The sequence below is a fragment of the Gracilinanus agilis genome, chromosome 6 (genome assembly GCF_016433145.1).
Source record: "Gracilinanus agilis isolate LMUSP501 chromosome 6, AgileGrace, whole genome shotgun sequence".
NCBI lineage: Eukaryota > Metazoa > Chordata > Mammalia > Didelphimorphia > Didelphidae > Gracilinanus > Gracilinanus agilis.
Genome location: NC_058135.1, coordinates 59,327,141 through 59,339,578, shown reverse-complemented (window position 1 = coordinate 59,339,578; position 12,438 = coordinate 59,327,141). Strand labels below are relative to the sequence as shown.

At 46.7% G+C, this 12,438-nt stretch overlaps 1 protein-coding gene across 1 annotated transcript; it reads left to right on the top strand.

The window, feature by feature from the left end:
* Positions 1–739: 739 nt before the first annotated feature.
* On the top strand, positions 740–11,972 carry PLA2G12A (phospholipase A2 group XIIA). The gene is made up of 4 exons (XM_044680229.1): positions 740–1,149; positions 7,193–7,269; positions 9,658–9,823; positions 10,640–11,972. Exons 1-4 carry the CDS (start codon positions 927–929, stop codon positions 10,756–10,758), a joined length of 585 nt encoding a protein of 194 aa, XP_044536164.1. The 5' UTR covers positions 740–926; the 3' UTR covers positions 10,759–11,972.
* The last annotated feature ends 466 nt before the right edge of the window (positions 11,973–12,438 follow it).

Here is a 12,438-nt window from a genome sequence, read left to right as displayed (position 1 = left end):
CAGTTTTCAGATGAAGAAAGCAAAGCTATCCAGTCATATTTTTAAAATATTCCAAATCACTATTGATTAGAGAAATGCAAATTAAAACAAATATGAGGTACCACCTCACATCTATAGGATTGACTAATATAGCAGTAAAGGATATTGATAAATGTTGGAGGTGATATGGCAAAATTGGGACATTTTTGGTGGAACTGTGAACGGATACTACCATTCTGGAGATCAGTTTGGAACTATGCCCAAAGGGCTATGACCCAACAATATCACTACTAGGTCTGTATCCCAAAGAAATAAAAAAAAGAGGAGAAAGGAATTATTTGTACAAAAATATTTATGGCAGGTCTTTGTGGCAAATAATTGGGCACTGAGGTTTTGCCCATCAATTGGAGAATAACAGAACAAGTCGTGGTGTATGATTATAATGGAATGATATTGTGCTTTAAGAAATGAAGAGGATTCTTTCGACTAGGAAAGAATTAGCTATTCCCAGCCAGACAATGCTTTAAGACAATTCTGCAGGACTAATGATAAAAAATGTTATTCACCGCCCGAGAAACGGACGTGCTCCTTCAGGGAGCAACAGTCTTCCGCCCCGCCCAGTTCTTTCCCAGCTGGGTTTGTTTTTGCTCCCGCCCTCCCGCGTGACCCACGCGACACCAGCACGCAGGTGACATCAGCACGCAGGAGAGGAAGGATGACGCCGCACGAACCGCTGGTGGAGCGTGCAGGGCTCCTAGTTCGAGCTCTGTCCACTGGGCTGGTAGAGCACCTGGGGGGCAGCTGCTGCCCCCGGCTGTGCCCCGAGTGGGGCATGGAACTGGCCGAGGCGGGCGGCTGAGCTCGGCAGCTCGACGGACTCTGGGAGAACGACCGCCTCTGGAGGGGTCGGGGTCCTTGACCGCTGAGAGGCGGGCGCCGGGGCAGCGATGGGGCGGAGGCGTCCCCCCGGCTTGTCCGCGCTGCTGCTGCCACTGTTGCTGCTCTTCGGGGGAGCCCCCCGCGCCTGCCCGCAGGAGGACGCCCCCACCGACTGGAGGGCCACGCTTAAGACCATCCGCAATGGCGTGCACCGCATAGACACGTACCTGAACGCGGCTCTGGACCTGCTGGGTGGCGAGGATGGCCTGTGCCAGTACAAGTGCGCGGACGGTAAGAGCGGCGGCGGCGGCGGCGGCGGGTTCTCCGCCCGCCTCTTTAGGGGGGACGTGGGACGCTCTCTGGACCGCTGTGGGGGGCGCAGGCGGCGGCCCGGCTCCCAACGTGCAGTACTGCTAGAGTTGTCATTTCTTAATTTATGTTGGAGCGCAACGACTAGCGTGGGAGCCGCTGCTGTTATCACCATCATCTTCATTACCGCTACTACCAGTATTACTTAGAATTTTACTGATGAGGAAGCCAAGCCTGAGAGAGGTTAAGTGATTGACCCAGTTTTCACAGGTAGTTAAGAAGCATGGATTAAATGCTTGCCCTTGTTCTGGCCCTTGTGCCCAGTATTGAAAATGCAAAGGAATGGAAAAGGCCATTTGTTGCCCCCAAAGAGCTCACATCCATATTGGGGAGACAGAAAAATCAGGGTCCTCACAAGCTCCCTACGGGGTAAATGGAAGGTTACCCCAGCCCTCACATGAGGGTCTAAGGAACGGACTCCCACTGAAGGGAAGATTTTAGCATAGGCTTGAAGGGAGGCCTCAAGGGGGAAGTAAGAAGGAAAATATGTGAAGTCAAGGAAGAGCCAGAGAGGAGGCCAGAGTCTGAAAGAATTTAGGGGGGACCCATGGTCTGGAGATGAAGGAGGAAGAAAGGGGCCTAGGAATGAAGGACTTTCGAAGCCAAAAGAGGGTTCTTTGATCTTGGAAGTAATGGGGAGCCACTGGAGTTGGTTGAGTAAGGTTAGCTAGGATGTGTTTGAGCCTGGATTCAAATTCAGACCTTTCTGATTCAAAATTCCATGCTGAAATTTTCTTTTTAATATTCAGTCATTTTATTTCAGTGTAATTGGTTTTCTTTGTACTGTCATACATTTAAAAACATGATTCTGAGAAGTCAGCAGACTGCCAGAGGGAGCCATAACACCATAAAAGGTTAATAACCTCTCCTAGCCTAATGCCACAGTCCCTAGAAAACAGCATTAGCTGTTTTCTGGGGCCCAGATGAGGTAGACACAGCGCTCAGGTTGTCCAGAATGATGAAGGGCTCTTGGGAGGGGGGTGCCTTTGGTAGATTTTGTCTTTTAATTGTGGAGGAAATCATTTAGGGGAGTCCACCACTGCCATCCCTTTGGCAGAGGGAGTAGAGACCCCTGTAACCAGCTCTGCACACACATTCCTTTACTTTTATTAACTTTTAAAATCGATTTTTACTGCCATTTCTTGTTTTTATATTGCCCAGAGTATTTTTATAGCCCATTATGGGTTTGCAAAGAAGCAACATCTGATCTCATCTTCCCACAATCTCCATGGGAGGTGGAGCTTTTTCTCCCCATTTTGCAGACAAGGAAACCTAATGTAAGAAGTGAGCCTCCATGCTGAAAGACACAGATGAGTAGGATTTGAACTTGAATCTGCCCAGAGATTTATCCTTTAGAACAAAGAATTTTTTTAAAAGGAAAAGAGGAAGGAGAGGGAAGAAATTCAGCTAAACTGATTCTTCACAGAATAATAGCTAATACTGCTTATGAGGTTCCAGCCCTCCTGCTCGTAATTACTTTTGGTATTGCACCAAGTGTCCTGGGCTTGGAGACAGTGTTACACAGTGAAAAGAGCCCTGGATCTGGAGTCCTAGGAGCCTGGCTTAAACCTGGGGCTCACCTCCTCAAGCCTCAGTCTGGGTTCCCCATCAGAATGTGGGCCTGTGGAGGGCAGAGGCTGGCCTCCTTACCTTCCTTGTGTAAGAGTTAAAATTGGTTTTGGTCAAATTAAGAGTTAAAAAAGGTTGTGGTCGCCATTTATAATAATTAAAAATTAAACTATGAGTATGTTATTAGTAGTAGTAGAGTACTACCATAAAGTAGAGATAGTGAAGAGAGGGGAATGTAGGAAGGAGCTAGAAAATATTGCCTAGTTAAATACCTTAGGTCCTAATCCAAGTGCCTCTGGACTGTGAGTGCAAATCTGAATGAGAATCTCACCAGCCCATGAGAGTGTCTCTAGCCAAGCATTTCACCAATCAGAAAAGAGTCTGATGCTGCAAAGACTGAGCCTTACCAAAGAGCGTCCCATGGAAGACAGGAAAAGAGCCAAAAAGCCAATACCTCCAGCCAGGTGAGTCACCGAAGCCAAACTCTTCAAGCCACCAACACGGAACTCCACTTGGGAGTGGCAAGAGCCACCAATGCAGAATCTCCTACGCCAAAATCCCCAACACAGAATGAATCTCAGCTCTTGGTCCCCAAGTCACTTCTTGTCTCTCTGGTTTCTCCTTCCTTTCACTATGGGCTGGTCTGTCACATCTCAGGAATCAATCATAATTTTTTAATTTGCCTGGTACTGCCCAGGGAGCAGTGCCTGTGGGATCCATTTCCTGTTTCTTGAGGGTGAGAGCTTTCTTGTAAAAGGATCTTCAAGTGCCTAAGTATGAAAGGAGGGGCATTCCAAGTTCTTGATTGATTAAATTAAAGTAAACTGTGTGTGGGGGGGATTCTTTTTCACACCTGGACAGGCACAGGGAGCAAGGGGTTGGATTCTGAGGGCCCACAGGGTGCCTGGCCATAGCCTGATGTGGACATCATGCTTGCCTCAGAGGCCACAAAAACTTGTGTTCACCCTCTTCCTCTCTTTTCGGACACTTGAGCTCTCTGCCTCGGTTTCCTCATTTGTAAGTTGAGGAGAGATGTAGTCCCTACTCAGAGGGCAGGCAGGAGGACTGGGAGGGATGAGCTACATGAGCTTCAGGCTCAGTTTTAAATTTCAGGCCAGGTATCCCTCCAGCACACATGGACCTTACTGCCTTGGGAAAAGGTCCCTCAGTCAGTCAGCAAACACTGTCAAGCACCAGGCCAGGTGCCATGTGAGGCACTTGGGGTACAACTCCCAAGAATCTCTGCTTCTGGAGCCTGGTGTAAGTTTGTACAGAAAAGTCAGGGGTGGGGAGGCATGGCCTAGGCATACAGGGCAGCAGGGGGCCCAGGACATCCAAGGCCTCTGGGCAGCCTTTGTGCCCTGCTGCTGGCTGCTGACCCTCATTCACTTGGGCTTTGGGGAGGACATCACTGAACCCTGGGGTGCTGAAGGTCTCTGGAGGCTGTTCTAGAAAGGCTCCAGGCACGGTGCCCAGGGTTGGGGCCATGAAGGTGAGCTCCCCCAGGCTAGTCTGCACAGAGCCAGCACAGGCCCCCCAGAGGCAGAGGCAGCAGCCAGGAGACTGGCATGATCACATCAGGGAGGAGGACAAGCTGTAGAGGTGCAGCGCATTGGACCTTCACCTTCTGAAAGTGGCTTTGGCAGGTAGGGGGAAATTTTGAGGTAGGAAAGGCCAGCTGAAAGCGTTCTCCTCAGGCTCACTGAGAAGCCACAAGGCCTCAGCTGGGGAGGGAGAAAGGTACCGGGCAAGAGGTCTCCCAGAGACACACAGGAAGACCTCCGGGGCTTTCCTGAAGGACTAGCTCAGCGACAGCACCCCAACAGAGGGAGAGAAATTGGGAATGGGCATGTGGAAATGGTGACTAAGCATGAAGAGAGCTGCCGAGAGAGGAGTCTTGGAACTGGGCCTCGACCAGATCCCAGCGGGCTGCTTAGTGTCCTGTGGTGCCTTTATGTATTCACTTCAGCCGCCCGTGCAGGCCTGCTTGTTCCACCTCTCTGCTGGAGACCACTTAGCCCCAGAGGATGGAGGCAGGAAGACCCAGGACCCCGCTGCCCCACAAAGAAAGCATGGCAGTGTGGGGAGTACAGACCCGGGAGGAGAGATGCAGGGCACCCTGGTGGCACCCTACCTAACGTGCTCCCCTCCGCAGAGTGCCTTGGGTATATTATCTTATTTGACCCTCACAGCAACCCGAGGAGGTGGGTGCTATCATCCTCCCCATTTTACACAGGAGGAAACTGAGTCTGAGAGAATTTGGGTGACTTGTCCCAGGCTTGCACTATTAGGGAGTCTGAAGAAGAAGCAGAGCCCGTGTCTTCCTGATGGCCCCTCTGGCACTCTGTGCACCTCACTCCCTCACTCAGGAGAGGAGACAGTGTAACTCCAGCGGCTTCCCATTACCGCTTCAGCTTGCCATCTGAAGTCTTCATGGTGTGGCTAAAAACTCTAAAAGCTATGACAGAGCCAGACTGGCCTTGTTTCCCATGTGGGTCCCTCCGTTGTCCTGTGTGCTTTCTTACAGCTGTACCCCATCCCCAGAAGCCCCCTTTTAGGGTCTCTGGGCCTTCCAAGCTCAGCCTGAGGGCCGCTTCCCAATCTCTGCCACCTTCTGCTTCCCCACCAAAAGTATCTTGTATTTATTTTGTGGCCATTTCCTCGATGTTTACATATGTCTATGTTGTCTTGTGAGGCTACATGGGCTTCTTGAATGCATTTTTGTCTTTGTGCCTTTAGCATGATGTCACAGCCTGAAGGAATAATGTTTGATTGACGTCAGGAAGCTAGCCTAGGTTGCACGGCATCATCTCTGCCTTAAAAATCCTCGTGCCTTTTTTTTTATCTTTTCATATCTAAAATAGATACACTGGAAGTTTTCCTCTAATTAAAAAAAATATTTTGTGAATAATGAATGCAACATTTAGACCCTAAATTTGTTGTCTCCCTGCTCCTTGCAGGATCAATCTGCCCCTTTTCTATGTATACAGGTGTCTTGTGCCTTCTTACACTTGCCATGTGTCTGTTCTTTGGAGAGGGCTGGGGGCTGGGCCTGTGATTCACTGATGCCGGCATTCTCAGAGGAGTTCCAGTGTCTTCTATCAGGGCGAGCCTGCAGCTTAAATAGCTGCCTAGAACACAAAGACTTTAAGGAACTCACCCAGGATCCGCAGTCAGTGTGTACCAAAGGCCTTGAACCCCATCTTCCGGGCTTCCCTTTACTCTCTGCATTGTTATTTACAAATAGGAGGTCCACCCGATCCCCGTTGGGATGTGGTGCTTCATCTTTGTTTCCCAGTGCCGGACAGGTGAGGAAAGCCATCACACCTGGCAGATTCTTGTATGATCTTCCACTTGCATGGGAGACCCTTTGAGCAATGACTTACATGACCATGCCAGGTGCTTTATTTTTAACCCTCACTTTCTGCCTTAGAATCGCTACTAAATATTAACTCCAAGGCAGAAGGGCAGGAAGGGCTGGCCAAAGGGGTTAAGTGACGCTCCCTCCCCCACCCCCCCTTCCCATAACTAGTAGGACCTCCTATCTCTAGGCCTGGAGCCCTCTCCATGATGCTCCCCAGGCTCCCTGATACTGAGTACTTTTTAAAAAGATCTGTCACTGGTGTGACTATGAAGATATCTGCTATAAGCCATCAGCACCATCACGAAATTATGTTTAAGGAAGAGTAAAGGGAAATGCAGCTAACAAATCTAAGAGCTCCAGGTATATTAGGCCAAAGATAAACCTAAAAGGACGGCATGTGCCTGGAAGATGGTTGTCAGGGAGACCAAAGCCCTTCTTACCCGGGCCTTCTTGTGCCTACCACGCCAGCCTCACCTTTGCCAGGTCCTCTAACCCTAGGGCGTTATCCAGTTAGAAAATAGGCCTTGGGGGGGGCACTTAGGTTCGTGCCAAGGAAGCTTGTTTCAGAGCACCCCATCTGGGTCCCTAACCCTCACAGCTCCTCCAGAGAGGGACCTTTGCTAACTGGAGGCCTGGGACTAAAGCATCCAGATTGTGTCTCTTCTCCTTGTTCCTTCTATTGATGTCCAGGATAACTTTAAAGACCTTCTTTGTTTTGTTTTTAAACTCTGACTTTCTTAGAATTAATCCTGACTATTATTTCCAAGGCAGAAGAACGATAAGGGTTAGGCAATGGGGGTTAAGTGACTTGCCCAGGGTCACATAGCTAGGAAGTGTCTGAGGTCATATTTGAACCCAGGACCTCCTGACTCTAGACCTGACTCTCAATCCACTGAGCCACCCAGCTGGCCCACACTTCTGCACTTTAAAAAAATTTTATTTTTGGGACAACAGTTCCTTAGGAGTTTAAACTTACATTTTATTATTGTGAAGTAGTTCCTGAAACATAACAGTGTTATTTGTATTTTTTAGGATCTAAGCCTGTCCCTCGATATGGATATAAACCCTCACCTCCCAATGGATGTGGCTCTCCGGTGTTTGGTGTTCATGTAAGTGTTATTGGTTTTATTTTTTAAAAGCTGTGGCCAGCTACATAAAAATGGAATAGGTTATATATTTGACAATCAGTTAACTATTTGTATAGTTGCAGGAAACTTTTTTTTTTTTAACATTTATTAATATTCATTTTTAACATGGTTACCTGATTCATGCTCCTTCTATCCCCTTCAACCCCCCCCCCCCCCCCCCTCCCCCCACCCATGGCCGATGCGCATTTCCACTAGTTTTGTCTTGCAGGAAACTTTTAATAGATGTTGTTATAAGAATCAGATTTATCCATCCTCTCATTATTTTGCTGCCGTTACATAAAATCAGGCAGTACTTCTAATTAGAACTATGACGATTGAATATTTTCATTATTCAACTAAGTGTTATTTGCCAATCTTAATGATTTTTATACAGTTTGAACTAAATTATTTCTTAATATCACAAATGTATAACTTAATGGTACATAAACTGTAGATAAAAAGAAAACATTGTACTGTGATTAGGTGGCTTAGTGAATAGAGAAGCAGGCCTAAAGACAGAAGGCCTTGGGTTCAAATGTGGCTTCAGATACTTCCTAGCTGTGTGGCCCTGAGCAAGTCACTTGACCCCCATTGCCTAGCCCTCATCGCTCTTCTGCCTTGGAACTGATACACAGTACTGATTCTACGATGGAAGGTAAGGATTTAAAAAAAACACCCGCTGATTGTGTCCAAAAATGTGTCTTTCTCTCCGCACTTGTAAGCCTTCGTGTCCCTGCCACAAGGCAAGAGACCTTCCTTGTCTCCGCCTTCTAAAGTCATGATTGGTCATTGCTTTGACAAGCATGTTTCTCTTTTAAATGTTTCACATTATTGTGGTTGGTTTTAATTCTTCTTTTGGTGATGCTCTTTTTATTTTGTATCAGTCCCAGTGAATGTTCCTAAATTTTTCCAAATCCACTCTATTTATTCCATTATAATTCTATATCACAAGTTTGTCAGTCATTCTCCAGTTATTGAGCACCTGCTTTGTTTCCCCACCACAGAAAGTACTGCTGGACATATGTGTGCCCATGAGGGATCTCCTCCAGGGTCTCTTTCTGAGTCAGAGGTGCATCATATTCAGTGACTCTTTGAATATGGTTTTAGGCTGATCTCCAGATTGGCCAGACTCTAGCTTTTGGGTTGCCGTAGATAATGATGTTGAAAGCGGACACTTGGGGTCTTCTGGGGACAGAGGTCCAGGAACTGCAAGAAATGATATGGGGAGAGCAGAGAGAATCATCAGCACCACAGACAGTTGTGGGGGAGAAGGGCACATGGTTTGTTCTTGGGGTAACCGTGGGCAGGTTCCAAAGGGCGTTTGTAAGTATCCTGGTCATTCTTTTGTGATGCCATCTGTAATAATTAAAAGGGCCAGCAATGAATGTTTCAAAGAAGGGAGATAGAGAAAGTCTTTATGGTGAATCTCTCAGCTCCCCCCTGGGGCCAAATATACACTGGGAGACTTTAAGGGGGTGTTACCCTGAAACTGGGTGACCTGGATGGTTATGCTGCCCCACAGGAGTTGGGGGCAAGGCTTCCCTATAAGATGAGGTATGTGGTACCTCAATCTGATTCTGAATAAGGATGGAGTTTACACAAACCTCCCCCCAATCAGTTAATTTCACAGCGGGTGATCTGGCTTCAAGATGGAGGCAGCCAGACCAAGCTGTAGTTCCCCTCTCCCTTGTTGTCTCTCAGGCACTCTGGAACACTATCTGACTGATGAAAGGCTTTTATTATTCACAGTTCAGGGATTGGGGAAAGGTGTGAAGGGCAGAGGGATTTTGGGGTGCCCTCTTTGCTATTGCTATGGGGTCTGTCACTTGGGTGGGATCTCTAGTGGTTCCCTTACCCAAGCTTCTCCCCTCGCTCCTGCTTCTGTTTTTCTATTTCTATCCTTTTCTATAATTGTAAGGTTTGACTGAAAAAGGGTCTCTCAGTAGGGTTGGGTAATGGGTGAAGGAGACTTAAGAGATTGCTCCCAAAATGGAGTCCAAAAACTTAGCTGACTCGATGGTTGAAGTCTTGATGGGTGAGATGCAATGGAATGGCTTTGATCAGGGAATCAGGGTTTCAGTTTCCAAAGAAAGATCCTCAGGAAACCCTCAGGACTGGATCCGAGTTGGGATGTTCTCCTCCTCCCTCTTCCCAGTCCTCTGCCTGAAGACCTCTCCTCTTCCTCCTTCCTTGGAGAAATTCCCAGAATTCTCTCTGATCTCAGCTGTCAGCGATTGCCTTCTCTGGCTCCTTTCATCCCATCCCCCTTGCACAAATCCTATCCTTACACATCTGAGTGGGCTTCTCTAGGCAGAGAACCGGACTTTTATTGACTGAGCACACTCACATTTGTGAAAACCCTATTTCTAGCTTAACGTCGGCATCCCTTCGGTAACAAGGTGCTGCAATCATCATGACCGATGCTACGAGACCTGTGGCAGCACCAAGAATGACTGCGATGAGCAGTTTCATTATTGCCTCTCCAAGATCTGCCGAGAAGTACAGAAAACGCTGGGTCTGGCCCAGAATGTGCAAGGTGAGACTGGCCAGGGGGAGGAGTGGGGAGAGAACCTGTTCTTAGGTTGGGGTAGCTTTTGTGGAGAAAGACCTCAGGAGACCACAGGAACAACTCCACCATTAGGAAGGAATCCAGGAGGGCCTGGAAAATATTTGTCCACCAACAAATCCAACAATTAGAGATGTGTTAGGCTGGCTATCTAGGGAAGAGGGAAGAATAAGGAGCTTTTAAAGGTGTATTTAAATGATTCAAGTCTAGATAAGTTGTCTGTGGCTACCGAGAGAATCACTGCCCGATTAATTTACATTGACTAGTCTATTAATAAATGAAATTTTAATGCCCAGAACACTGCCTCTCAGAATTTTTGTCACAGTCCTGACTGAACACATGAGGGTTACTAAAAATGGGTTGGGATCATCTGTGAATTACATAAATAGGTCAGCACATGGACACAGTGATTCAAGGACATGGGAATGCACTAACAAGGAAGGGAACTTAGATTGAGATCCAAGTGAGTCATGCCATCTTATTAAGGGAAACTGAGTATAGCTCTTACTTTTTATTTATTTCTTTAAATTCTTACTTTCTGCCCTAGTAGCATCTTTTAAGACAGAAGGGCAAGGGTGGGGGTTCAATGACTTGCCCAGGGTCACACAGCTAAGGAAGTGTCTGAGGCCACATTTGAACCCAGGTCCTCCCTAACTCCAGTCATGGCGCTCTTTCCACTGTGCCACCTTGCTGCTCTGGTATAGCTTTTAAAGCGTGCCTGGATCACTGCACTATGTTGTATGTAGTCTGCCTGCCCTGCACTGACGGTATTTGCTTATGTCACAGCGTGTGAATCGGCGATGGAGCTCTTATTTGATGGTGTTATACACTTAGGCTGTAAGCCGTACCTGGACAGCCAGAGAGCCGCCTGTAAATGCCGCTACGAAGAGAAAACTGACCTTTAAAGAGGCTTCTGACCTGCAGGTGAAGAGGAGCCTGCTACAGACAGAGCACCCGCAGGCCAGGGCCGGTGAAACCTGCTCTTTGTGGGTGGCTTTGAAAAGAACTAAAGGTTTGCTTTGCCATTGAAACCTCAGCCGGAGGTGAGGCTCCGTGGTCCAGTAGGAGGAGCCCTGAAGGCAGAGCCACGAGGCACCAGCCATCTGGGTGGCCGAGGGCAAGTTCCCTCTCCTTCCAAGCCTTGTTTTCCTCACCTTTAAACAAGGATAGGCTTTTGACAGTGCCTTCTTCACGAGCTTTTTGGGAGGAAAATGCTTTGTGAACCCTTAAAGCATTGTGTACATGTGAGCTCTTTTCACACACATCCCCTCAGATCTGAACAAACTCCTAGAAAATGTATTGTTGTTCTCTTTCATGTATGTTCCTGGGTTATTGCCTTATTGTGCCAAAACACTGTGACTAACAGCGAGATGGTCTGGGTGGTAACAGAAACTTTGGAGAGACAGCTGTACCTGCAGAATTTTTTATGGCTTTCTTTTCCTCCCCTCTTAAAAGTAGGTCAAGTTTAAAAGCTCAATATTAGTTCAGCTGGAGAAGAAGGGAGAAAAACCTTGCTTTAGGAAAAGGATCCATTTACTATAAGTAACCTTAAATCTTTGCACTTTGAAGGATTGAAATTTAGTGGTCGTTTTGTTTTTTTACTTTTGCTAAATGTATAGCACCTATTCCTTTTGCAATGCATTTAGTGTATTAACCAAACCATGCCATAGTAAGAGCACGTTCAGCCTCAGGGACAAAGTTATCATGTATCTAGTGTGTATCTGCTTCTCTTGTCGGATAGAAAGTGTAAAAGGGACACCTTCAGGAGCATTAACTGCAAGGCTAAGCTTTAGCTGATGCCCAGGGATGCAAACAAGAATAACCCTTTTGACTTGACAAGAACATGAAGCACAGCCACTCACATCTGTTGGACTGCATCGTTTCAGGGTGTTCAATGTGAATGTATATTTTTCTAAACACACATGTTGCCAAGATAGCTAGCTTGGAGAGAGAATGGATTCTGGTGGGTTTAATGATTAAATTGCTTGTGATAACATACTTATTATAACTGTTTGTCTTGGGTTTTGATTCTTCTGCACTTATTTCTGTTCATATTTCTTGGTTTACTTTTTAAGTCATAAATTCAGACTAATCTGAATAATAAAAATGTATTTTGCCATTTGGATAATTTTTTTCCCTTCGCTATTTTTGATAGTAGAAAGTGGCAGGAGGATGAGATCAAAGATAACTTTACTAGAAATGCCATAAATTACTTATTAACTGTAAAAATTGCTTGTTCATTTGTCACTTTAAATTCTTTATATATCTACAAATAAATGTTAAAAGTCATCCCTTAAAACCTTCAGACACCCCTTGGAGGTGGCCACTGTCAAGTATATCCCTGCTGCCTCTGCCCTACAATCTTCCCTCCATGTCTCTCATCAGATATCTTGGTGCATTTTGGTGATGTCTTGACCTTAGCCCTTTGCTTTTTCTCTTCTATAATGGCAAATTCCATTGGTCCATGAATCACTTTCATGGGGCCAAAAATTCCTTCTGGAGATTGTAAGACATCACTCTTACAAGATAGGAGCAGCCATGCTGCTTTCCAAAGCATTCATGGAGTCCAAATGAGTACTCATGCC

Bases quoted from the DNA above. Each gene is read 5' to 3' on its own strand.
- PLA2G12A (XM_044680229.1), top strand. From the start codon at position 927: ATGGGGCGGAGGCGTCCCCCCGGCTTGTCCGCGCTGCTGCTGCCACTG. The intron at 1,150-7,192 runs GTAAGAGCGGCG...TGTATTTTTTAG, and splicing joins CCAGTACAAGTGCGCGGACG to GATCTAAGCCTGTCCCTCGA. The intron at 9,824-10,639 runs GTGAGACTGGCC...CTTATGTCACAG, and splicing joins TCTGGCCCAGAATGTGCAAG to CGTGTGAATCGGCGATGGAG.